The following is a 25,233-nucleotide window of genomic DNA, read 5'->3' on the forward strand; positions in this document are numbered from 1 at the left end:
TATCAATTTTGGTGAAACTAGTAACATAAGAAAGTTAAAAGAATTAAGGAACTAGTAAAAGAATCCACTTAGATAATGTGCAAATATTTTGACAAAGTCAAATATATTTTATTAAACTGTTTTACTTGTCTTAGAAAAGGCACATTTAGGAGTATTAGAATTTCCTGAAGAAATAGAAATACTATTTCATTTGTTTTCCGTCTCTATGTGTAAAATCTTGAAAGTTTACAAAACATGCRTGACTCTGTCATGGTTTTGTTCCAAAGTCATTTTAGGTAAAACTTCTTTTATATATATTTTTTCCTAATGTGAACTACTTTCTATATGATACAGATGAAAGAAGTTTTTGCTTTTTCATTTTGTCCCAACAAATGTAATCATTGGAAGGAAGAGATGTTGAGTTTTCATGTAAAAAGAAAAATGTGTGATCAGTTTGTACTACCCCATTAATTTCTTCTGACTGTTAAATCTGTATGGTTGCTTTGTACAGGTCCATAAATGCAGGCATCTGAATCAAACTCACATTGAGGGGAAAATCTCCCTTTGATAGGGTAATCTCTATGGGCATTGTTAAGTCTGATCACTCAAATTATCATTTTAATGCCTAGTGGAGCTCTGCTTGGTAGAAGAAATATTTACCTATGGCTGACTGACACTTGGGAGGCACAACTTACTCTCTTCCTATGAACAATGAAAAAAAACATTTCCAACCTGATCCTTTCAAGTGGAATTTTCTCTGGTGAAAGTAAGGGAGAGACAAGCACAGCAGGGGCTTTTGGAAGTCAAGAAAGATCACTGAGAGTGGTATTTAATAAGGAAAAATTCCCCTATGTGAACTTAAAAGACTATTTTCCTTCATTACTAACTGAAGCAAAATTCTAGAATAAACAAGCATATCTAAGTTTCAAATAGTACCAGTCTCCYGTCCTAGAAAGGAATATATGAAATGAGACAGAAGCTAATCTCCAGACTCAATGCTCCACTTAAACTGTCGCATTTTCTTAGAGAATACCAAAATATCTGAGTTTTAAAATTGTAGGACTTTATTTCAATGAGCTTTGGGTAAAGTTGCAAGCTTCCTTATCTTCCGTCCTACTCTGTCTCCTTTAACCTTTGCTTATCCATAGACCTTTACCAGCATATTCCCCAAGAGTCATAAAGATATTCAGGATTTCTCCCTTACCCTCCTGGAAGAGTTCTCTTCGAATTGTACTTYTCCGTAAAACTGCAAAACCCATTACCCGCTGGATTTTATGTGCGTTTCTTAGTTGTGTAGCTTAGAGAACTTGCATGATCAGTTAAGTCTTGACATCTCGAAGTAAATCTTACTTTGCATGAAATCATGTGAAAAAGGCCGAATGTACAACATAGATGTGTACATATATGATCCTGTGACTTATTCTTTCAGGGACCGTAGCTAAAATAAAAATACGTTTAAGTCTTCATTAATTCTTCAAAATTGGTGATCATTAACGAGAACAAAGGCTGAATCACATTTTATTTCTACTTCCCTATTGAAGTGGAATCTGCAGTGAGTCAAAGAACAGTGTTTTAGTGAACAAGTACACTATACAAGTGTTGTCACTGTTTTTTAAAGACTATGAATAAGACAAATACTTTGGAGTTATTGAAAAGGGGTTTGTGAGTGCTAATACAACCATCTTTCATGTTAATCAAGATGAGCTGAAGGCTGCCCCAGTTTGCACATACCACTGAAACGTCAGCTTTTATCAATAGATACAAGTTACAGAGTGCAGAGATCGGATACCTAGTGCCCTTTCTTCCTCCTTTCTGTCTTTTAATTTGCTCCTCTTGACTTAAACTTTTCTACTTGTTGCCCTGTCTTATTCCATTTCTATTCATTAAAATACAAGCTTGTATAGTATGCAATGATTATAAACATGTTTCATGCCATTTGCAATCATCCTAAACTTTGTTCCTCTGTTCCCTTCACTTTCATTTCTCTGTTATCTCTTTATCTTACTRTATCATTCTAAGTTATGCTGAAATACTAAAATATTATTATTCTAGAATGAATAATGCTTATACTGCCCTTGGATTTCTTATTTATTTGTTCAGTTGACTGTTCTTTGTACAGATTATTGGGAAAAAAATGAATTTCAAACTCAGATGAAAATGTTAAATTCAGAATTTGGAGTAGTCATGTAACGTAAGAGGAAAAAATACGTTGAGTAGTGAGTTAGAGCTGACCACCTTAGACCAAACAGGAAATGTCAAAATACTGCAGAAAACACTTGGTTGGCAAGATATAGGTAACTTCTTTATTTCTTTCTCAGTGTGGAAGAGAGGTAGCTGCATTAAACTGAATGACTTAATGAAAAGAAACTGTGGAACTGTGATATGTTCATGAATAGCCTGTAAGCAGAAAAAGAAGCAGGATTCATGACTTAAGTTATCTGATAATCACTTAATCAACCACAAAAAGATGCTTAAGTGAAAAGAATTAGAAATCTAACTTGGAAGGTTGTGCTTATTTACCACCAATATCATATATAGTTAAAATAATAGACCTGATATTCTGCACAGTTTAGACTACACAAAAAGTTGTAGCAGATTATTAGATTGACATTTAACAGGATATTTATTTAGATTTGCTAACATATGCACTGATTTTAGAGGTACTTTTATTTTTATTTCCACTGTAAGCAGATTTGCATTCTCTGTTACTTCCAACAGAGGAAATAAGTCTCTCTTTTCTATAACTTAGTCTCCATGCCTATTTCAGTACTGTATTATTTTTAGCATGACTGTTATACAGGATTATGAAATGAARTTGCAAAAAGTTACTAGTATAGCCAGCGAGTCTTTAAGAAGAACATAATACAATACATAAAAATACAAGACTTTTAGGAAATGCTAAGCTTAGTATCTTAAAAAAAGATRCTAATCAGCCTGAAGCAAATCTAATTAATGGACACAAAAAGCATAAGAAAGTGAAAGGGAGAATGGGAGGTTTGAATGTGTGTGTTTGAAGGGGAATTCATAGCTCACTTGTTGAATTAAACCTTAACTGTCGCCATCATTTGTGTGTATGGGTGGAATGAGTGGGTGGAATACATGTGTTAATTTTTACAGGTTACTGAGGAARCTGTGTATGTTACTGGATATGAAGTGAATGGATGGATAAAGTGGAAAGACTTGAAATTCATGACATGACATAGGAGATCACACACAGAATTGCTGGTGTTGGCAGAGGCCACTGAAGATGATCTAATCTAACCACCTGCTCAAGCAGAGTCACCTGGAGCAGATTTCCCAGTACAGTGTCCAGATGGTCAAGTTTTGAGCGTCTCTAAGGATGGAGACACTGCAGCCTCCCTGGGCAACCTGGTCCAGTGTTCACCTCACAGTAAAAAAATTTTTTTTTTTTACTTCAGATGGAACTTAGTGTGTTTCAGTTTATACCCATTACCTCTTATCCTGTTGCTGAGCACAACTGAAAAGAGTCTGGTTCTGACCTCTTTACTTCTTCCCTTCAGATATTTATATACATTGATAAGATATCCCCTGAGCCTTCTCTTCTGTATACTAAACAATCCCAGCTCTTTCAGCCTTTCCTCATATGAGAGATGCTTAATCATCCTAGTAGCACTTCACTAGAGTCACTCCTGTAGCTCTGTTTCCTTTGTACTGTGGATTCCAGAATTGGACGCAGTACTCAGATGTTTATCTTGAGAACAGGAAGAATGAATAGAATAGGACCTGGGTGAAGATTTCTGCTCATATAGAGAAGCTACACTGTAAAAAGGAGATAAATATTCCTTTACCAATGCAACATTTGGAAACAAATTAATAAATGAGGTACAAAAGCCAAATTCTTAATTAGTTATGGTAACTGTACATAGGAAACTGCTGTGTGAGCAATAAAAAGCTATCAAATAAATTCTCTCTATATATTCAGTAGTATACAATTTTCCTTGGTGCCTTGCATGAATGATTTCTTGTTTTTCATTTTACTTTTCCCAGACCATTGCTTTACCCCTTTTTCCTGAGGAAAATACACTGTCATTTTTTTCAAACTTCCAACTTTTCCTCCTGTTAAATTCAGGTTTCCAGATCCTTAGTGCAACAAGGTATGTTTTAAATGTTGAGTCTACAGATGTTTACCAAGACTACTTTTTTCCATTTTTCACACCTGTTCAGTGAATTTGGAAATAATTTTGTAGGWTTTAAAATACTTTTGGGGCAACTTTCAGTGATAGGTCTTTTTATCTGTGTTAATTTCCATAACAGAAGAAGAAAAGACTATTTTTCCTATTTTCCTCAGATTTGATTTACTTACATAGCTTTTTAGGCTTTCACTCTGTTTTTTCTTCCTCCTTCCCTCAGATTTCTAATGAACAGGCTTCAAATGATGTGATAGCATAGCTATGTGATTAGAAAGATATATATTCCTTGAAATAAAGGGTGTGAATGTGAAACTACTTCATTTTTCAGTGCAAAACACTAAGTCCATTTGTATGTAGTGCACATATAGGTTATCTCATACCATACCTGAATTAACCTGTCCTAGATACGGCCTTAGCCTCAAGACCTTCTCCACATTACATTAACAACAGATTACCCTGTAAGGTGACAACAAATCCTGTGTCTCCTGAAAGTAACCAAAATTGAGGTCTTTCTAGAAGGGGCCTGAGGCTGGTTTTGCCTGCCATCTCAAAAACAGCTGAGGACACCCTAGAATATGGAGGCCTGAGCAGCATAAACGCTCCAAAGCACTAAAAATGTGTGTTTTTTCTTTCCAGGACTGTTAGCTGGAAGTGTTCASGGGTGGCCATGTAAGCACTGCTACAGACAAGTAATGTGGAAAAGCAACAAACCTGGCTACAAAGCCTGACTCAGTGCAATTGCGTAGCTACTGACATACTAACCRTGTGTACTGACTGCATTAAGGTAGCTTACTGTGTGCTACCGATTAAAACAGTTAAAAGATTTACAGTAAGACAGTACTTTCTTAAAGTTGACTTCACCTGTAGTATGGGAGAGGATATCCTTTAGCTGTACAATTCAGTAGTATTTCTGGATTCGCTGAGCCCATAGAATAAGTGGTATCATATGGCTCTTGGATAAAAATAGGACCATGCAGCGTGTCCTCCCCTGTGAAAGAAAAACAGTAATTTAAGATTAAACATCTATAGTGTGTCCTTATGTATAAAAATGTCTTCTAGTGTCCTTTACTTCTGGTCAAAAATTAAAGTCTAGTGTTATGTTCTGCAGAGAATCTACCTCCAAATATTTTATTATTAAGGAGGAAATATTTCAGGACTGATTGATAATAAAATCACATAGCTCAGGTGTTTGTGATTTATTTAGCAAGTGACAGTGAAAACCAGTTTCTTTGCATGTCTCCCATGGAAATTACATGGACATCTATTAAGTCATCTCTCCACCCCTAACTTGTGCTTTGGATTGTGACTGGAAGCAGAAATGGACAGATTGTGACGTTTTATGTTCAGACCTTATGTAGTTTGTACAAACCTGGTAAAGTTAATGTGTCAGTTTTCGTATCACACTGTAAGACAGGCAGCTCACTGAGTGAGGCCCAGCTCTGGGCAATTCAGACATCAGCTCAGCTATCTCTGTAGTGTGTTAGACTATATTGTGTGAGAGAACAGACCAGCAAACAGCTTCTGGATGAYGTGGTACGTAATGGCGTGGTTTTGCTCCTTTACTTTCCGTTTCTCTTGTAGATGGCCTTTGTTTCTTGTATGGGGTTCTAGAAAATCACATCACAATGTAAGGGAATTGGTCATTTACTTCTCATATCCTTTAGATCTTTTCATTTAATACTATTGTTATATACTTTAACTGGCTCTGCCCTGGTTTCAGTCTTAAAATATTTATTTTGTTTACATTTGGTTCCTTTGAAAGCATAATGGCAGAATTATATAAATGTTAACAATGGTTGTTAATCAAATATATTTTAATGGTATCAGTGGAACCTTTTCATGCCTGGTGATTTAGAGAGTCTAATTGTAACATGTAAACACAAAAACCCAACAAAACTGTGGAGTGAAGTGAGACCCATTTATTCCCTCAGAGTGTTAAGAGGTTCCTCCAGGAAAAATTTTGTGGAGATGAAGTGATTTGCTCACAGCTATAATATAAAATTAGTGACAGAACAGAGAAATGAGTCCAGATCTTTGAATAAAGTTTAGCTACTGGACTATGTTTCAGTATTCAGGTATTTACCTGAATCCAAGAGACCCAGAAAATTTGCAGTACACTTACATAGGTAGATGGAAAAAGCAGATATAAAAGTAAAAACCTAGTAGTTCTACAGTTGCATTCTGCAAGTAATATAAATGTGAGCAGTAATCATGTCTGATTTGATTCACCTATTTTATCTGCTCTTCAGTAATGAAARAAGGAGCATACTAGGGCCAATGCGTACTGCGTCTGGTGTTGTCATATTAGCCCCAGGCAGTGCCCTCTTGTTCTACAGCTTTGTAACTCCTAGATGATTTCCTAGTTGCTGCAAACAGGTCGTGCTCTATTGGCTTTAAGAGAAGTGCTTCCTGCATCCCTGAAGATGGTCAGCCGTCCKTTCGCATTAGCTCAGCTCCTGTCTCCATACAATTCCCCGTGTCTTGTTCTACTCACTAATCACTGGAACCCCATTTCGCCAAACTCCTTCTGCAGAGAGCATAAGCAACTACACAAAATGCACATAAAAAATCAGATCGTCTGAATCTGCTGTCAGCTGTGTACATATTGTGTACATGTCCCTTTATACTTTGCAACCACTTCAGTTTATTTCCTCTAAATTTTAAAAAGGCCAGATCAACACTGTTGTCAGCTCTCATGATTTTGTGCGACTCTGTTTTTCTGAGAGTTTCTGAGAGCTGTTTTAATACGAATTACATGAATAATTTGACTCAATTAATGAGTACAATATTTAGTTTTTCAGAAATATAATTGATTTTTTATCTTCATTTCATCCCTGAACATTTTCAAATAAACCTCAAAAGTTAAAAACTCTTATCTTCCTAGGGGTAAGATTTTTTTTTTCTATTCATGAATACAGTCACACTTTTCTACCTTTAGGCTAAAACAAAGAACATTTAGCAAAAATTTGAAAAGTTACGATCAAATGAAAATGTTTTATACTTAAGCTTTATTGACCAAAGACCAATGGCACTTAATTATAAAAATGTTTTCCACGTATCTTAATTGAGATACCAGCTTATGAACAATATGTATTTGTTAGGACATTTACACTGCATTACTTTCATAAAACCACAAAATCTGTGCAGCTGTGAGTGTATTTTCATGAGCAGTATCTGTGAGAAATAGCCCTCAAGAGAATTGGAGTAAAATTCAAAGTAGCAGTCAAAAAAGATTAATTTGTTTTATACCACAATAGCTGTTTGGGTAGACACTTCTCATTTTTAAGACTATCTCTTGTTATAAGGGAAATGGAATAGACATATATACATTGGTTATACTGGAATGAAAAAATGCATCCACTCACTTTAGAATATAAAGCTAGTGTGTTATAAAGCAAGTCAGGCTAGTAAAACAGCTAAGATGAGCTAGTGGTTTGAAGGTAATATTAAACTTACCTGAACATTATGTGTGATAAGTGACATAACAGACCATAAAATGCAGTAAATCACATAAAAAAGTGTCAATTTCCATAAGTTTTTCATTCCACTGAACTTTGCAGGCTGTATGTGAACTTAAAGTAGGCTTCACATATTTCCTGACTTACCTATAACTAGTGGACATAGGTAAAAATCTTAGAAAATATGAAGCAAATAATGAAAGAAGCAGTAACTCAAATATATAAGATATAATATTGCCTTGCTTTTGCCTTTGGTAAGGTTACTCAGATACCTAAAAAAAAAAAAAAAAAGAAAAAGAAAAGCATGTGGTTTCAGCTGTTATCTCTTTCTAGAGCTTAAATTCACTTTCTTTTTTTATTTTTTATGTTGTGGTTCTGCTAGGGGTCTTCAGTCATAGAGTAAGATGCTGTAGGAAAAATAAATAGCTCGCATCTTACAGTGCCAACAGTCTGATCAGAAAGATCATACATCTCCCAGATTGACTCAAGACCCCAAATTATTTTTCCTGTTTTTCATGCTTTCTATTTTACCCTTTGCTAACACATAACACACATTTTCCAGATTGCAGAACCAAATTTTCAGGATGCAGTAATCCCTCTTCTGTGAATTCAGATAAGGAATGAGACCTGGCACATCTAGGAAAGCAGATACCACTGGCATGGGTCAAATGTTTTTTCTCTTTCTTATGGAAGTCTTTCACATTGTTTGAAGGTAGGGAGAAGGTAATTTGTTCAGCTAACCGTATGGGGGCATGGCAAAACCGCTGTCAGAGACTACAGCTGAACATAGATAAATAATGTTTATCTCTTTTCATATTCTTTTCTATTYCTACTGTCTTGCCAGATTTTGAGATTTCTATTTCACTGTTGATACAAATGATCTTGTGACTTGTCTTTTCTTTGGTAGGAGTTATTCTTACTTTCTGCGTTAATTTACTAAGCCTATTAGTCATTCTCATTACCTTCTTAGCACCCCCATGTAAAAGGTTTTCAAAAGAAACAAAATAGGAAAAGTGTTCCATTTCCAAAATTGATACAGCTATGTCGGTCTGGAATTATCAGTGGTGAGATACCTAACATACATAAAAATGCCTGTTGTAGCTGATAAGAATGTAAATATTCTTGTAAATCTCGCTCAGTGGAATTAAATTCCCATTAATGGTTCTAAATGGAATTTAGACTCTGTTGTTGTTCACAGACTTTTGACCTTTTTATACCCTTTAAGTGTCCTTAATACTGCACTGTGTCAAATTTGCATGTTCTCTAACATCTGCTTATTGGTGACATGTTGCACCCCATCACAAAGATGCTGACCCTGACTTTTAGTAAAGGTGGATTTATACTATCATTTTGTCATCTTTAATATCTCTTGCTGCAGGATCTGCATCAGTGAATACTACCAAATCTGTGAGAAACGGTGTGTACTTTTAGAGCCAGTGCTATAATGTAAGTCCATCTGTTATTTATATTAAAGCTCAGACTGGTTGCTTCTGATTTCCTGATGCTTCTTTTTGCATTTCTGATAGAGAATGGTGATACATTTCTCCTTGTTCTCTAGATTCACTACAACTCACCATAATTTCTCCGGAGATACATATGTCAAATGATTTTTGCTTGTGTTAAGATTTAAAGAACTCAGAATTTTTAAATCTATTGGAATATGAATATTTGCTTAAATTTATGCTTTTTATTCATAGAATTTGGGTGTGAGTCCTCAGCATGGTGTTTGAAAGCAAATATAAACTCATTATGAAATGTTTTATATGAAGTTAAAATGTATTTCTTTTTGATACCCAATCAGTTTGATTTCTTTACAGACTGTAATTATGGTAGTCTGAATGCAAATCTGAAGTATAAAAGTGAAAAAACATTCCCTTATTCATTATATGATATTATCTTCAGCCAATATGGAGATTAACACATTGGCAGTGGAGGAAAAGGAAGACTTTTTTTTTTACAATTATATGTCAGCAGAGGATTTCATTGTGCTTTCCTCTCATTGCTTTTAGGCAACAGTTAGTTATATAGTAGTATAAGAGTTCTTGGGTAGTCACAGTAAATATTTAAATGCTTATGTGCTGCCTCATCCAAGCAAGGAGAAWCAATTGAATGAAACAAAATCTGGAGCCCTCATTTAGCCAGCCTAGTTTCCACCCTAGTTTCCATCCTGTTCCCTGTTCTTTCCTGTTGTCTCATTCTGAGTGGCTTCATATTTAGCTCAACTGGAAATACTAGGCAGTACAAACCTGAGTAGAGTTCAGGCTGGCAAAGTCCCAATCTGTAGGTATGTATAGACAACTTCGTAGGTCAGTACAGCACACCAGCTGTCTTTTGTTTTTATCCCTTTCCCATCACAGATTCTACTTTCTATTATTTTTTGCGAAGTGGAGTTGTAATTGCTATTACTTATATTAAATAGATTCAGTTGAGTGAAACTGAAACTGGCCTAGGAAACATCATGCTGCATTTGTGTAGAAAGACCATATTAAGCTTGTACTTTGTGTGTGTGAATTAGCTCCAAATAGACAAACTCAAGAGGATCCATTACTCAGGGTCTAGAAATGTAGCATTCTGTTGTTTTGAGAAATTCAAAGTGCGTATTGTTAGCAGTTCCTGAATTTATTGTTTGTATTGCCATAATATTTTGAGGCCCTAATAGAGATGAGGAGTCCTTTGTGCTCTGTGCTTTACAAGCAAATAGCTAGAATACTTAACTTACTTTGCAGAATTCAAATAAGTGATGTGCTGTTCTTTACTCACACGGAATTACAAAAAAACCATGGAGGGGTTATGTTACTGCCTAGGCAGATAAATTTGTAGCTTATTGATATATCCTTAGTGAAAGATCATAAGAATAAAGAGACCAGAATAACAGTAAAACCTGTACTCTAAAAAGCTTCTAAATGTAGAACTACTAAAATTCACATAAGTAAACCAGAAAAAAATATCCAGGCTGTTGAGTTCCAGGAAGGCTGTAAATTCCAGAGGTAGTGAGTTTCTGATGAATTTTTCTTAATGTGTCTGAGATAGAGCCTTGTATCTGATCCTGAATATTAATATGACTTTATGGGCCAAAGCTGACACTTGATTAAGAGGCCTCTTTTAAATCAGTGTAATAGTAAAATACTTGCCATTACTGGCAAAAAGTAGGGGACCAGTGGCTTAGAGACTTTTGCCTTGTGGTGGTGTCATGAGTAGAAAAAATACGAAAAATACAAATAATTTTAAAATCTGTTTAATTTTCTTTGCAGCTTAGGACATCAGTAAACTTTAAGAACGGGAATTTTACATTCCATATATTTTTAAATGCAAGTGAGGCTTTTCTTGCAAAAACATTARGGCTTTGGATTTAATCGTGTCAGGACCAGAACAGAATGACTATTTTTTTCAACCAGAAACTGGATCAGGTAGCTAAAGGACATAAAGAAGTATGACTGAGACATGAAGAGAGGTAATGGATGAGACAGTATTGGTTTGCTAGCGGAGAAACATAAATTTAACACATGTCAGTGAAAGAGACTATGGGAAAAGAAGTGAGAAGGAGAAAAGGAGCATGAAAGCAGTCTTGAAAAAGAACAAAACTTGTCAGTAGCATAGGCAATAGGAGGCAGCCCTTCTTTCCATCTCAGAGACGTTCAGTTTGAAGTCAGAGTGTGAACCAGCAGATTTATTTACGGAGAAAAGGGGATTAAAAGAGATTTTATAGGTTTGAGCAGCAGAAACAACCTAAAACCTGTAGGATTTCCCCAGCGGGTCTTCAACTTTCATTTATTTTCTCCCTTCAGACATTGATGTACAGAACTTTAGGGACACTGGGCTCCTTTCACATTTCAGTCTCTACTAAAAAGTAGAGTCAAATTGGGAGTAGTGGTGAAATTCCACATTGTCTATACTATCAGAAACCAGAACCAGAAAGACACTTAGCTATCTCTGATGTAGTGTGAAAAGTCTCATCTATGAGACATGTAGGGGAAATACTGGCTCTACTGAAGTCATAGAAATTCTCCATAGTGATTTGAAGCTTGGATCAGTAGCCAATATTTTATATACAAAGCTATCTGTAAAATGACACAAAGCTATCTGTACGATAACAATCAACAGGACAAGGCATCCCTTTAATCCAGCATATATTCTCAGTAGGCTAGCGGTACCCTTTTCTCAGAGACTTGAAAAATAGTGGGTGAAAGTAGATAACAGTAGATACACCTAGGAAGCTGTGATTTCCTGGCAGCATGCTTGGAGCAGTCTGCCCAAATGCCTGCGTCATTCAATCCCTCCCTTGCCTTTTTGTGGTGCTCCGAGGTTGGGTTTGGCAGGACCTGCGGTTTGCAGTCTGGGTTTTAATTTTATAGTCCATATTGTATAAGACTGGGATGGTTAGCGCTCCTTCAGCCTGGGAGAAGGATATAGGAGTGATAAATGTCTTCAACATGAACAATTCTGTATTCCCTAAACTTTATTTCTTGAAAAACTATCCAACTCCTCCAGTATTTTTCCTAATATTTAAACAAAATGTGATGTTTCTAGCAGATCACTGAATTTAGATTTAGTTTCTAGAGTGAGGCTGATGTGTCTTAAGTAACACACTCAAGTTATATACTCCTTACCTGCACCTTCGCCTAAAGTGCTTTGTTGTGAAAACAAACAATAAGTATGTAAAATGTTACTTTAGTTACTAAGATAACCATCTGTCAAGGTAGCCAAAATCTAGTATATAAAATCATGGTGTAATATACCACAGAAAATAATTAAGTAGCTATTAAGCAAAAATCATCATATTCTTGAATTATGACCATTTTTCAATTAAATATACACATATTGATGAAAGATACTGTCAAAATCTAACACTTAAACCATTTCTTACCAGTTCTATTATGATAACCAGTATTGCTTCATCACTTTGAGCTAKCTTCTGTGAATATAATTGAGTATCAGTGAATATATTATCCATCTGTGTTTTGGTCTAACAGATACACATGTTCTGATTCCAAAATAAGTAATGCCAAATCCCTGAATTCCAAAATATGATGAAATATTTGCTCATAAGATCATACTGAATTTCACATCCAAASTCTAACTTCTGATTTACGTGATACTAACTGTTTTCGTCAAATACGAAAACCTAATATTCCAGTCTCCAGAAGTTCAAGCTACAGAGTAGGAAAATTTCTAGTAATTGATGCTCTCTGGATAAAATTCAATGAAGCTTCAGTAATTTATACCTTTGGCTGCAGATGAACAGAGATTTATGGACAATTCATTATGGAGATATTTATAAAGATACTAGACCCTGAATAGATATAAGGGCTATAAATACACCAGTGTGTGAACGTTAACAATAATGTAATATTTTATTAAAAAATACAAAAAGTTGTGAGCAGCAATGGGTAGTTATTCCTGTGCTAGAATTAGTAACTGTGCATGACTTCATTGGTTTTATGGAAGGATTTTCTGAAGGCTTTTATGCTGTTGTGCGAGATGTAGACAAGATAAAGGAAGCCTTTCRTTTGTGCAGTGATTTGTTTTATGTCATGAACTTGGCTGTGTCCTTCAGATACAGAACTATTGTGGAACAGACATCTAATTATGGAGACAAATACCCACAATGAAGTTAGAGGGATGTGTCTTATGATGTATAGTAATCCTGACGTGTACTCTTCTCAATGAAATTTCATTAGTTTTTGTGTTACTAGGCAAGATGAATAAATAATAATGAACCTTTTCCAATCTACTGCACAACCATTTTGCTCACTGTAATTTCAGTTATAAGTGAGACCTAGATTCGATGACAGATTCTGTTTGCTGCATTGTACTGCTGTAATATTCATTTGGCACTGTTGCCAGACTGACTGAAGGCTTAATTCAATAATTTACAACACAGGAAAAGATAACAGCTATATCATTTAATATCCTGCCAGTTAAATAAATCCAGCACTTAGTTCCTGTATAACTGTTTTTGTGTAAAATGTAACTGTGCTTTGCTGTCTTAAAAGGATCATGATTAATTAAGCTCAGATAATTTTTACAGCTAGTAGTGTTGGTCAGCTCTGGATGTTTGTATGATGACTCCAAAATTCCATTGCAACTATTGATAGATGCTCAGTAAAAAGGGGGAGAGAAGAGAAACTTTTACTTGAATAACTATATAACAACTTAGCAAGCTATAGAACTTGGTTTATATCCAAAGAAAAAAAAATTGATCCGTGAAAAATTCTTCCAACCTTTAAGCACCATCTTTGGTGCTTAAGCATCATCTTTTGATTACGCATCTTGCTTTGCAACCCTAGAGTTCCATCCAGTGGCTCTAGAGGTGGAAGGAGACAAAAAGTGATTGTTCTACTGCCTCCTTTCCTTCCCCCCTTATTTTTGTGTTAGGATAAACAACATGACTAGTGCTAAGAAGGAGCTAGACTGAAATGCCTTCTTCCCCTTGCTTTCTTGTCTAGCCTGAAGTATTTGGGACAACCAAGCCTTCTAATTTCCAAGATCATTTACACAAATCATTACTATCTTTCATGTCATCCCTCTTTTTGCCCCATAGCAGAAAGACTTGTGGCAACTGCTGGGAAAATAACAGTCAAATACAACTGAATTCATAAGGATGTTATTTTTTTCGTTTTCAGCATGACTATAATTTCAGTATAGAAAATATTCAGAAACTTGATGGATGTTAAGTTTGGCTAACATTTTTATAACTGACACTGCGTATGGTTTTATGCCTCATTGATTTTTTTTCTTTTTCTATGCATAGAGTATGACCAAAGTGCTTTGAAGTCAATGAAAGCCTTTCATATACTTTAGTGATTGTTGGATCAAACTCCTGCTGAAAAAATATAAGCAATTGACAGTCCATCTTTTCTTAGTCTTCTCTGTGTATGCAAACACTGTGCTATATAACATGTACTTATTCTGTACTTACATGTTTGTGTATATGTTTAGAACATATACATTGCCTATACATCTGTATAAGCAAACACACAGACACACACACAGTTTAGTCCAGGAGAGAGAGAGATTTGCTAAGAATGTTTTTTTGATCTTCTATTCATATTATCTCTATACTGCATCATAAATGATGATTAGTGTACTAAATACTTTAATGCTTGAAAAATACACCAATTCCACGTACAATAGCTATTGAACATMGACAACTGCATTGTTTTCAGGCAGATACTTAGCAGCAAAAATCCATCCAGTTTGGAATGAAAATGAAATGATGAAAAAGGCTAGTTTGCAAATAGTTTGAATATACTAAAGCAAACAACAATTCCTCTTTTGTTTCCAGAGGGCATGGTTTGTAATTTCCATTCATGTTCAGTAGAAAACATGGGAATGTGTAGTAGCATTTTGGTTTTCATGGTATTATGAGTCCCAGACCTTGTAGAAAACTAGATAAAATCACCATTATAAGAGATTTCAGTTGCAGGTGGGTATTCAAGCTCTGTCTACATATTACTTGAATTTTGCTTGTTTTTTTAGAATGACTGGGACAAAATGGCTGCTTCATAGCTGTTTGCTTTTCCAGCTGAGGCTTAAATAACAGGCATGAATGAAACTAGCCATGAACTGGTTGTAAGAACTTGAAATCAGAAATGATTTTGTGTGTTGACAGAAAAATTTAAATTCTGGAATAATACCTAAAAATAATAGAGATTGTGAAGCTTGTAAGAGAAGACTGTGTGGAGAGAATTTATTTTCATAGCCAAAATTGACATTAAGACAAAAGTCTTTAGAACATGGGAAGATCTGACAAATTTCAGGCTGCCACCCATTTCTTGTTTGTGCATAATTGATAACTTGGGAATAAAAACTTAGAAAATAAATCATCTCAAACAATTAAGCCAATGTCAAATTAGACAAGATTAAAAGGATCTGTATTTTCTCATATATAGTTGGAGAGGAAAGCAGGAGGTATTTATAACGTTTTTAAAACCAAGGAAGGTCTTGATTTAAGTTTGATCAGTCAAACAGGATGTTCTTGGAATATTTATTATATTGACTGACTGATTTACATATGCTTGTCATCGTAGTGTCTGGACTTGGTATGTTAACATTAAATTTGGAACTTAAACTAAAAATGATCTCTCCTGAGCAACTCAAGTAYTGTTGATTGCAAAATTATTTGTTGGCCTGTCAGGAAACTCAAGGGTCAAGCAGAAATGTCCCCTGCTTTCTCTCTTAGCCCTTTGTATTACTATGGAAACAGGGAATTGCTTTATGGTATGTGGTGTGGAGAACACATTCCTGCTCCAAGGGGATTTGACTTGATGTTGTCCCTTATCCTGAAAAAAATATTCATTCCAGTTCAGCTCTGGGTTAGGCTTTCCACATGGCATAAAAGTAGAGGAATATGGAACAAACTACCCAAACTATATGCCATCTCTGCTCTTATACAGTTCTTTAGGTGTCTGCTTTTGGGTGACTGCATTGCAGTAGGTTTGATGAACCTGTAATCTCAGCCAATATGGCTGTTTTGATGTTACATACTTTCTTGTGTAGCATCATCTGCAGATTTGGCTCAGACTTAGAATATTTATGTTAAATTATTATTTTGGCATTATAGCTAAAAATTCTTGACTATCACAAGTAACAAAGGGAAGTAGTGATTTAAACTGTCTGTATCTCAAGCAAATCTGGTTGGGATTTCATGGAACATAGCCCCGCCATTAGACCTATTGCATTTCAGAAGCCTGCTGAAAACAATGAAGCGCAATAGCTCCCCATGAAAGGGCGTCATAATCCTTTACTGCGGAAAATATTAGGCAACCTMAATATAATTAGCATCATGTATTTTGTTATTGTGTCAAGCACTGAAAGCTCCCAGGCACTTTTAAAATAAATAGAATAAACATAGATAAATGAAACAGAACTCTGTTAAATATCATCAGCTAAGATCTGCTTTATTACTGGCAATTAAACAGTAAAAGTCAAAACACAAGCTATCATTATCACTCATTGATTAAAAACCAGTTAGAACATTGCATTTCGAACTAACCTACCGCTTTGTTCATTAGGCATTTCAGCATGAGCAGCAGCACAATATTTCAAAAATAATTAGGAACACAGCATAAGCGATCAGTGCTAATGTTCTTAAATAAAATTGCCAAAGCAAATGATTATAGATCAGGCAAAAAAGAGTATTTGAAGCTATCATCTTTTGCARCTATTTAATATCTTCATGATGATCTTTCTCTGAGCAAACACAAATGAARTTAAAGCTGTTTCAGTAATGGTATCCTAAAATTTAGCAGAAGCAACAAACATAACATGCTCATGTTGGGAAAGTGCTTGTTATAGCATTTGAGTTACTTGGACAATTTTTTTCTCTGTTTTTAAGGGACTAATATAAATATTTCCAATACATGGCAAACTGGAATTGTCTTGCTTTTAATTATTATTACTGTTCTATTTAATTCCAGTATTTTTTCCTGATCTATTTGCAAAAGAGTAATAATATAAATAGCAAAAAGAATCCCCAAAGAATGTAGAAAACAAATGCAGGATGATAGGGAAGTGATTGTGGCTGTACTGAAACTCTTTCAGAGCAGAGATCAAAATGGAGGAACTCAATAGATGGGGCATGTGTGACCTCTGTAGAGTTTTTGAGCCAGAATTATTTGAGTGTAAATGTCATTGCTGATGGCAGCAGGCTGAACAGCCTGGTGTGAATTGGTAAGGTGAAGAGGCCTTTCGTTACAACATTAGAGCAGTCCTTTTCCTCTTCTGTTGTAAATGATAGGTATACTCTTCATTTCAATATTATACTGTTAAAAAAAAAAAAAGCTGTGGTTTAAAATACAGTTTTTCCTAGAGAGTTTTTCCTGCATTTGTTCTTCTTGAGGCACCAACTGTCCTCACAGGCATTCACATCAGAACTTTTCTCCTTCATCCGCTTATGCACTGTTTCCCTATCTGCCGTGGCGGTGGGAAGAGGCTGACTGTCTTTGATGTTCTACATGAGCCATCCCTTTCGATTCTCACATTATTAAAACAAAGGGATGAAAATCAAAAATTTTAAAACTTCTCATGAAAGGTTTTACAATAGCAGTTATGAGTTATTCTCCAGCTAAAATTAACACTAACTAAATCGTTATACAGTTGAATGGCAAATTCTATTATAGAAAAACTGACTGGGTAATTCTTTGCAGACTTAAAAGGTGACTAGGGGAGAGTATGCTTCTATGAATATTCTTTGTTATTTTGGTAATTCAAATAGAAGAAGAAAATAAGTGGAAAGCATAGAGCATAGAGAACTTTGCTCTCACTTCAGGAAAGAGCGTGTAGAGCATGGGATAGTATGTCACCTGGGGAAACTTTGTATGATCTATGCTTTTGTGTCTCGTGGATATGTTTCCATAGGGAAATACTAATCAGAAATGGTTTTCATAAGCAGATAAGAAAAATCCCAGATCTTTTCTGGTACCTATTCCACAGTTGTTGCCAGTTTAGCTGTTTGGCATCCTGTTACTTTCACTGTTGCTTCATTCCATCTATATTTTCATTACGTTTGGTGATCTGGCTATTTTAACTAACGAAAAAAAATTTTTAATGAAAATATTTTGTTTTCATCCTTATCTGGAAAGCTGTAATTTCAGGTCAAGTCTTTTCCCTTTCCTGGTTGTCAATATTATTTTGCAGAACCAAGTTTTTCCAGCTAGGATTTACACTGATCMTTCCATGCTACTATATTTAATGTGTAGGGTACTCTTTGGTGTATGTTTCCCCATGTTTTCATTTAAATACCTCCTTGTGCATATTCTTTCAGGACATCCACAGAAACTAATCCGTCACATACCTTTTCCCCACCTGGAAACTTTACAGGAAGGACAGTAAAGAGTACAGGAAGAAGAACTGAAGAAGTCCAAGCTTAGGCTTATCTTAGTCCATTTAGTCCTGTATAATTTTGTGCAATTTCACTCCTTGGGCTGGAAACAGAAATAGATACTAGGCAATCTACATTCTGAGTGGCCTGATGGGTGCTTTGTACAGGGACAATAATGAAATGCATTGAAAACATTTCATATGTATTGCCTTTCTGTAATTTTTCTATAATCCAAAAATCACAAAAATGCTGTAATTTTGCAGAAATCTTGCATACTTGGAGTGCACATTTTTCCTAGCTACCCTAAGAACTGATAACAGGCTACTAAATTACTGCTTAATAAACCACTAAATGAGTGCCACCTGAGATAAAGGGTATTAAATGACAACTATTCAGGGAAAAGTAGAACGGCAAGAGGGCTCTCTGCATCAAGGAAAATTGTATTAGTCATCTCTTCTATGCCAGTGGTGAAATTCAAACTAAAACAGATTTTTTTAAAAAAGAAAACTCCATTCTGTAATGTGTCAAAGGAAGAAGCATACTCAATGTGTGGGCTACTTCTCATAACAAGAAACTTAAGGGGAGGTGGTGAATGAGGCCATATTGGAATTATGGAGATAATGTGATCAATAAAATRTATTCGTCTACAAACACAAAACCCCCAAAACATTAACATAAAAATGATATTATCAAAAACTATCAAAAGAGCTAGAGCTGATGGTAAATTTAAAGAAGAAAAGACAATGCACAAACACCCTGTTGCACTTGCATTCAGGCTCTTGATCCACTGATTTCAGTGAGGGTTTGATATTTAAATATCTGTCATTCCTATGATGGTTGGGGCCTTGAACAAAGTCAGTAGAAATGCAACATAAAGATCTGTGCAGTATTCCTTTGTTTCAGTCCATATATCATAGGCAGTTGTCATCTACCTACAGGAAAGCTTGTCCCAAAAGGCTGAGAACATGCTTGCTTGACTTGTAGCAGTTGGAAAATTGTATTATCTTGACTGATACTTAATATGTCTACTGTAGAGTATCACCAGCAGAGTTATGACAAACTGTCTGAAGGACAGCCCCTTGTGTCTGGGCTTTCCAGCAGATGAGATGGGGCTTCAGTTTAGACTGTTTGTAACATTTTTACATCTTACCACTAAAAGGAGATCTTACTCACTTCAGGCTTTTGCATCAGTAAGTCCAGCTGTGAGTTTGCTGTGACTTTTCACTAATGAGATATCTAAGAATAACCTTTGTGTGTCTTCTGTTTGTTTCAGAGCAAAAATGAGTAATATCCTCAGAAAGGCAAATAATACAGTGATGTTTCCTATTCAGAGAAAATATTATCCCAAGAACACAGTCAGAATAGTTCTGGGATGCTGATATGGCAGACAAGGGTATTGTGAGGGAAAGACAACAGTTTAGTGATGTGGTGACTTTCCTTGCTGATAAGTAGATTACTTCAGTAATATTCCACTGTTCCCTCAAAACCCTCTTTCTTCTTTTGTGCCCAAGCTGAAAGCATGAAGTAAAATTACTTTGTTTCTAAGAACTTCGAAGGCTGAAGTGAAAAGTACGTTTGCCATTACGTAAACATCTTTTCCATTAGAATCTTTCATTCCTACTGATGGTAGCTCACACCATGGCAATGCTCACAGAGGTTTTGATTAAAAACCTGACTTACCTAAGAAGAAATGAATAACTTTCAGGTAATTGTAGCAAGTTGAAAAGCAGGAGCTGTTTGGAGCTAAACAGTATATAGAGTGATTTAAATAGCAGCAAAAGTTATTTAGCAAAGTAATACTCTAGTATCGTCCAATTGCTACAGATTTTTAAGAACAATAGTACAAAATAACCAATATCCACTAATGAGATGCAGTATGTGTCAGAGGAAAACATATTGCTCATTTAATAATGAGACTGTAATTAGGAAACAATAAAGCACATATTAATGTTGAACAAAGGACAAAATACTATACAAGAGAGAAAACAATCCTATTACCAAAGTTCCAGAAAGGTTTAAAAAGTAAGCATATAAAAGTAAAGGCATAGAAATTAGGATTAAAGTCTGTAGATCTGTCTCCTGCAGCAAAGCTGATAGATGGACTTTTAGACAGTTTCCTCTTTAAGCTGCCCTACTAGAACAATGATTTGTCATCTTCAGATGATTTTAAATAGGTTTAGGGAAGCAGAGAGACCTAGAAAAATATGAACTGTGGGTCTGGTGGTCTGAAGTCTACTCCCTGTTCAGAAACTGCCCTATTATTTGCTTCTCTTTTACCTTCTGTAGTAGAAGTCATAGAGAAAGCCTTATCTCTATCTAAATGCTAATTRTAATAACGATGCCACTGACTGTAGTAATTACTAACACGAATTCTGAAATGTTAAGTGTTGGGGGTTTTTCCAGTTCCTGAAATCATGTGATTCCATGAGAATTAAATGTTGCTTTTCATTTTGTTTTTAAGTTATCACTAATGTTTAATAGAGGTTATATAGAGAAGAGGAGTTCTGGAGAATGAAAAAGTAGAAGACAAGTAAAAAGAATCTGTTTGCATTATTATTTAAAGGCCTACAAATATAATCCAGTGTCATAAAAAATGTTTGTTTGACCTACAGTTTTACAGTATTTGGAGCTGATAGCACCAAAACTGAGAAAGCTTTAGAATCCTGATATAGTAAGATCATAGAGAGGACTGTTCTGCAGATGGTACAGATGTGACAGCTAYGGTCAAAAATGGTTCACTTCTGTCTCACATATTTGCTTTCATTCGTCCCCTACTAATTGCAGTCGTACATCCCCATTGGACTAATTCATCCATATTTTTCTCAAATTACAGATCGATATGTGTTTCAGAGTTGGCGTCCCATGCACACACCAGCAAACAATTTTACTAGTAATCACAAGAGTTTCTCTTCCAAATAGTCTTGGAAAAAAAAAGGTCTGCATCCCTAAGAGGTCAGTGTTTGTACTGTAGGCGTGATAACCACTGCCTTGTTAATACTGTATTATTCAAAATGAGTCTGTGAGCTCAAACTCTATGACAACCACATTTTCTGTCCCAGAGAAATGCCAAAAATAAAAAAAAAATTACATATATACATATATGCACATATATATATACATATATATAAAGCTTTTTTCCTAACAAGAAGTTGGAGGAGAGAACAAAACAGATTTCTGAAAACCAGTTATAATGAATGTGGTAGCAGACATTCTTTAGGAATGTCAAGTAGGTATGAACGCTATGAATTCCAAGAAGTTTTCAATGTTAATTTCTGCTCTACAAGAAACTCACACACATAAACAGCAATCAATAGTCATTAAATGAAAAAAGAAGTAGCAAATCAATAACTAAAGACATTTTATTTTCAAGTTTCTGCAAACAGTGGAATGGATGATCCGTCTGTGATTATTTGTAAGTAGTAGACATTGTTACAGTTCTTGAAAGTGAGTGGACAAGGTCTTCACTGGTGTCACTGTGTGTAGCTCTGCTGGATGGTAGTATAAAATCACATGAAAATTTGACCCTTGGGTTTCCATTACTTAAGTAAAATAGATCTAATCATTTTTTGCATTTCTAAACAGTTTTTTTCTGAATGCAGATTAAATCCCTCTCATTTGTGGTATCCACTCACATTTTTCCACTAGTGCAACGTTACAGACTACAGCTACGTTTCTGTTCATTTTGTGTAGTGTAGGTCCATTGGTTTAGATTGCTAGTACTTTAATTCACGCATGGTGGTGAAGATAAAAAGAGAAAGGATTTAATTGTTAAACTCCAAGGATACTCCCTTCTGTAACTATCTAATTACCTTAGCAGTATACTGGACTAAGATGCAACATTCTGAACTCTAAAATAGGAGATCTCAAAATCCAGATTAGGGTTTTCAATTTATCGTTTATATATTATAACATAACATAATTATAACAATTATAACAGATTTATAACGTTTGTCTATAACATTTATAAATGAAGTACCCTACTCAAATAGTGAAAAGGAAAACTTTCGAGAAACTCCTGAGAAAATGAGATGGTAGCTTCAGATGACATTCAAAACAATTTCTTAAGTTAGGCTTGTTACAGAAGTGAAGCATAGGCAGTGGCTCTAGACTTATTTCTGGTGATCTTTAGGCATAAGCAAAATTAAAAAAGACTGTAGGTCAAGACAAAAGTCCTCTGCAATGTGGGAGGCTACAGCAGATGTACAATTTCACCTTATTCTGTGCTTRTATGAAATAGGAATTTTCAGACAACTTTGTTTGGTGGAATATACTTATTCAGGCAAACTGCAACTTCTCATAGGATTCAGTTTGGATGAGAAAGATTATTTAGATCCGGGATAGAAATTTCATGTAATTTTACTTCATGCTAATGGCAACAGGCACAACAGCTTTACCTCTGAAACAATTAAGTGTAAGAATTATATTTGTCTTGAATACAGTAGTGTACCTAACTTCAGTAGCTTACATTACTCATATTATTTTGCCATGTTAATTTTAATCTAGTGCTGGCTATAGAAAATCCTCAAAATGTTTTACATGCTTAATCACCTACTAATTTCAGATTCTTGGCAATGATAATAAAGTGCAATTGAATTTTCTTTGAACCTGTTATATACAAAAATGAAAACTAAATTATTTCTAAAGTACTAGAATGCTATTTTCTAAAGTTATTAAGCCTTTCATARAAAGAGATGAAATGATTTGATATAAAACAAAGAAACTATGTGAAATTCACAATATGGAAAAAACTTATTTCATCTAATGTAAAGTAACTAATTGAAGAGATTAGGAAGCAATAATTATTTAACGACGATATAAATGGGTTAGGCCTTTCAGCTATAGAAAAAACTTACACAGTAGAGCCGTATAGAAAACATAAAATTCCAGTAATGACTTCTATGAATTCTAGCATGCTTCACTTAACTTTAAGAACTGTAAGTAATATTTTTCTGACAGTTAAATCAATACAACCTAAAATTTAAAAGTGTATTGACCCTCAGAGAAGCATCTGATTCTAACCTCTTTTTCACCGTATGTTTGTGCACTTGAGGGAATTCAAAAAAGACAGGATAGTTTTTTCTGGAAATGAAGTATAAGGAAGACTGTTCTRTATCTTTATCTTACCAATACTGTATAATATCAAGTGATTTGTCACTCCTTGTATTTAACAGGTCAGTTTGATGTGATACAGCTATACTTGGGAAACATCTCAGTAATACACTTCATTGCCCCCCTCAGAATAAAAACTGCTTGGGAGGTGCTAAATGAGGTGGGTGTCCGGATGACAAAGGATACAGAGAAGGCGGAGTTACTGAATGCCTTCTTTGCTTCAGTCTTTACTTCTAAGGGCAACCCTCAGGAATCCCAGACTCTGGAGACAAGGGAGGAAGTCTGGAGAAAGGCAAACTTTCCTGTGGTCAAGGAAGATAGGGTTAGAGATCATTCAGGCAAACTTGACACCCATAAATCCATGGAACCTGATGGGATACATCCACAAGTGCTGAGAGAGCTGGTGGATGTTATTGCTAGGTCACTCTCCATGAACTTGGAAAGGTCATGGAGAACAGGAGAGCTACTTGAGGACTAGAAATGTTACTCCAGTCTTCGAAAAGGGCAAGAAGGAGGACCCAGGATATTACAGGCCAGTCAGCCTCATCTCCATCCCTGGAAAGGTGATGGAAGAGCTCATCCTGGATGTCCTCTCTGAGCATGTGAAGGAAAAGGAGGTGATTAGGAATAGTCAGAATGGATTCACCAAGGGGAAATCCTGCTTAACCAATATGAGAGCCTTCTATGATGGAATGACTGGCTGAGTAGATGAGGGAAGAGCAGTGGATGTTGTCTACTTGGACTTCAGCAAGGCTTTCAACAATGTCTCCCGTAACATCCTCATAAGTAAACTCTGGAAGTGCGAGTTAAGACAAATAGACAGTGAGGTGGATTGAGAAGTGGCTGAAAGGCAGAGATCAGAGGGCTGTGATCAGTGGTGCAGTCTAGTCTAGTTGGAGTCCTGTAGCTAGTGGCGTCCGCCAGGGCTCAGGGCTGGGTCCCATCCTGTTCAACTTTTTCATCAGTGACCTGGATGAGGTGACAGAGTGCCTCCTCACCAAGTTTGCTGATGATACCAAGTTGGGAGGAGTGGCTGACACACCTGAGGGCTGTGCTGCCATTCAGAGAGACCTGGCCAGGCTGGAGAGTTGGGCGGAAAGGAACCTCCTGAGGTTCAACAAAGGCAAATGCGAAGTCCTGCCCCTGGGGAGGAACAACCCCCTGCACCAGTACAAGGAGGGGGCTGACCTTCTGGAGAGCAGCTCTGCAGAGAAGGACCTGGGAGTGCTGGTGGACGACAAGTTAACCACGAGCCAGCAATGTGCCCTTGTGGCCTTGTGGCCAAGGGTATTGTTGGGTGCATTGGGAACAGTGTTGCTAGCCAGTCAAGGGAGGTGATCCTCTTTCCCTACTTTGCCCTCGTGAGGCCACATCTGGAATACTGTGTCCAGTTCTGGGCTCCCCAGTCCAAGAGAGACATTGGAACTACTGCAGAGAGTGCAGATGAAGATGATCCGAGGGCTGGAGCACCTGCCCTCTGAGGAACGGCTGTGAGAGCTGGGCCTGTTTAGCCTGGGGAAGAGCAGACTGAGGGGGGATCTTATCAATGTGTGTAAGTACCTGAAGGGAGGGTGTCAGGAGAATGGGGCCGGACTCTTTTCAGTTGTCCCATGTGACAGGACAAGAGGCAATGGGCGCCAACTGAAACACAGGCAGTTCTGGCTGAATACAAGGAGAAACTTCTTTACAGTGAGAGTGACAGAGGACTGGAACA

General features: G+C 36.0%; 1 protein-coding gene across 1 annotated transcript in view; it reads right to left on the minus strand.

Annotated features, from left to right (window-relative positions):
- The window catches only part of CNTN6 (contactin 6), a 123,309-nt gene that overhangs the window by 92,406 nt on the left and 5,670 nt on the right, over window positions 1-25,233 (minus strand). Inside the window, exon 2 of the mRNA XM_085300047.1 lies at window positions 4,992-5,118. Within this exon, the coding sequence (XP_085156173.1) occupies window positions 4,992-5,118 (127 nt within the window). The remainder of the gene's footprint in view (window positions 1-4,991; window positions 5,119-25,233) is intronic.

The sequence above is a fragment of the Rhea americana genome, unplaced genomic scaffold (genome assembly GCF_003343005.1).
Source record: "Rhea americana isolate MKP2758 unplaced genomic scaffold, rheAme1 scaffold_16, whole genome shotgun sequence".
NCBI lineage: Eukaryota > Metazoa > Chordata > Aves > Rheiformes > Rheidae > Rhea > Rhea americana.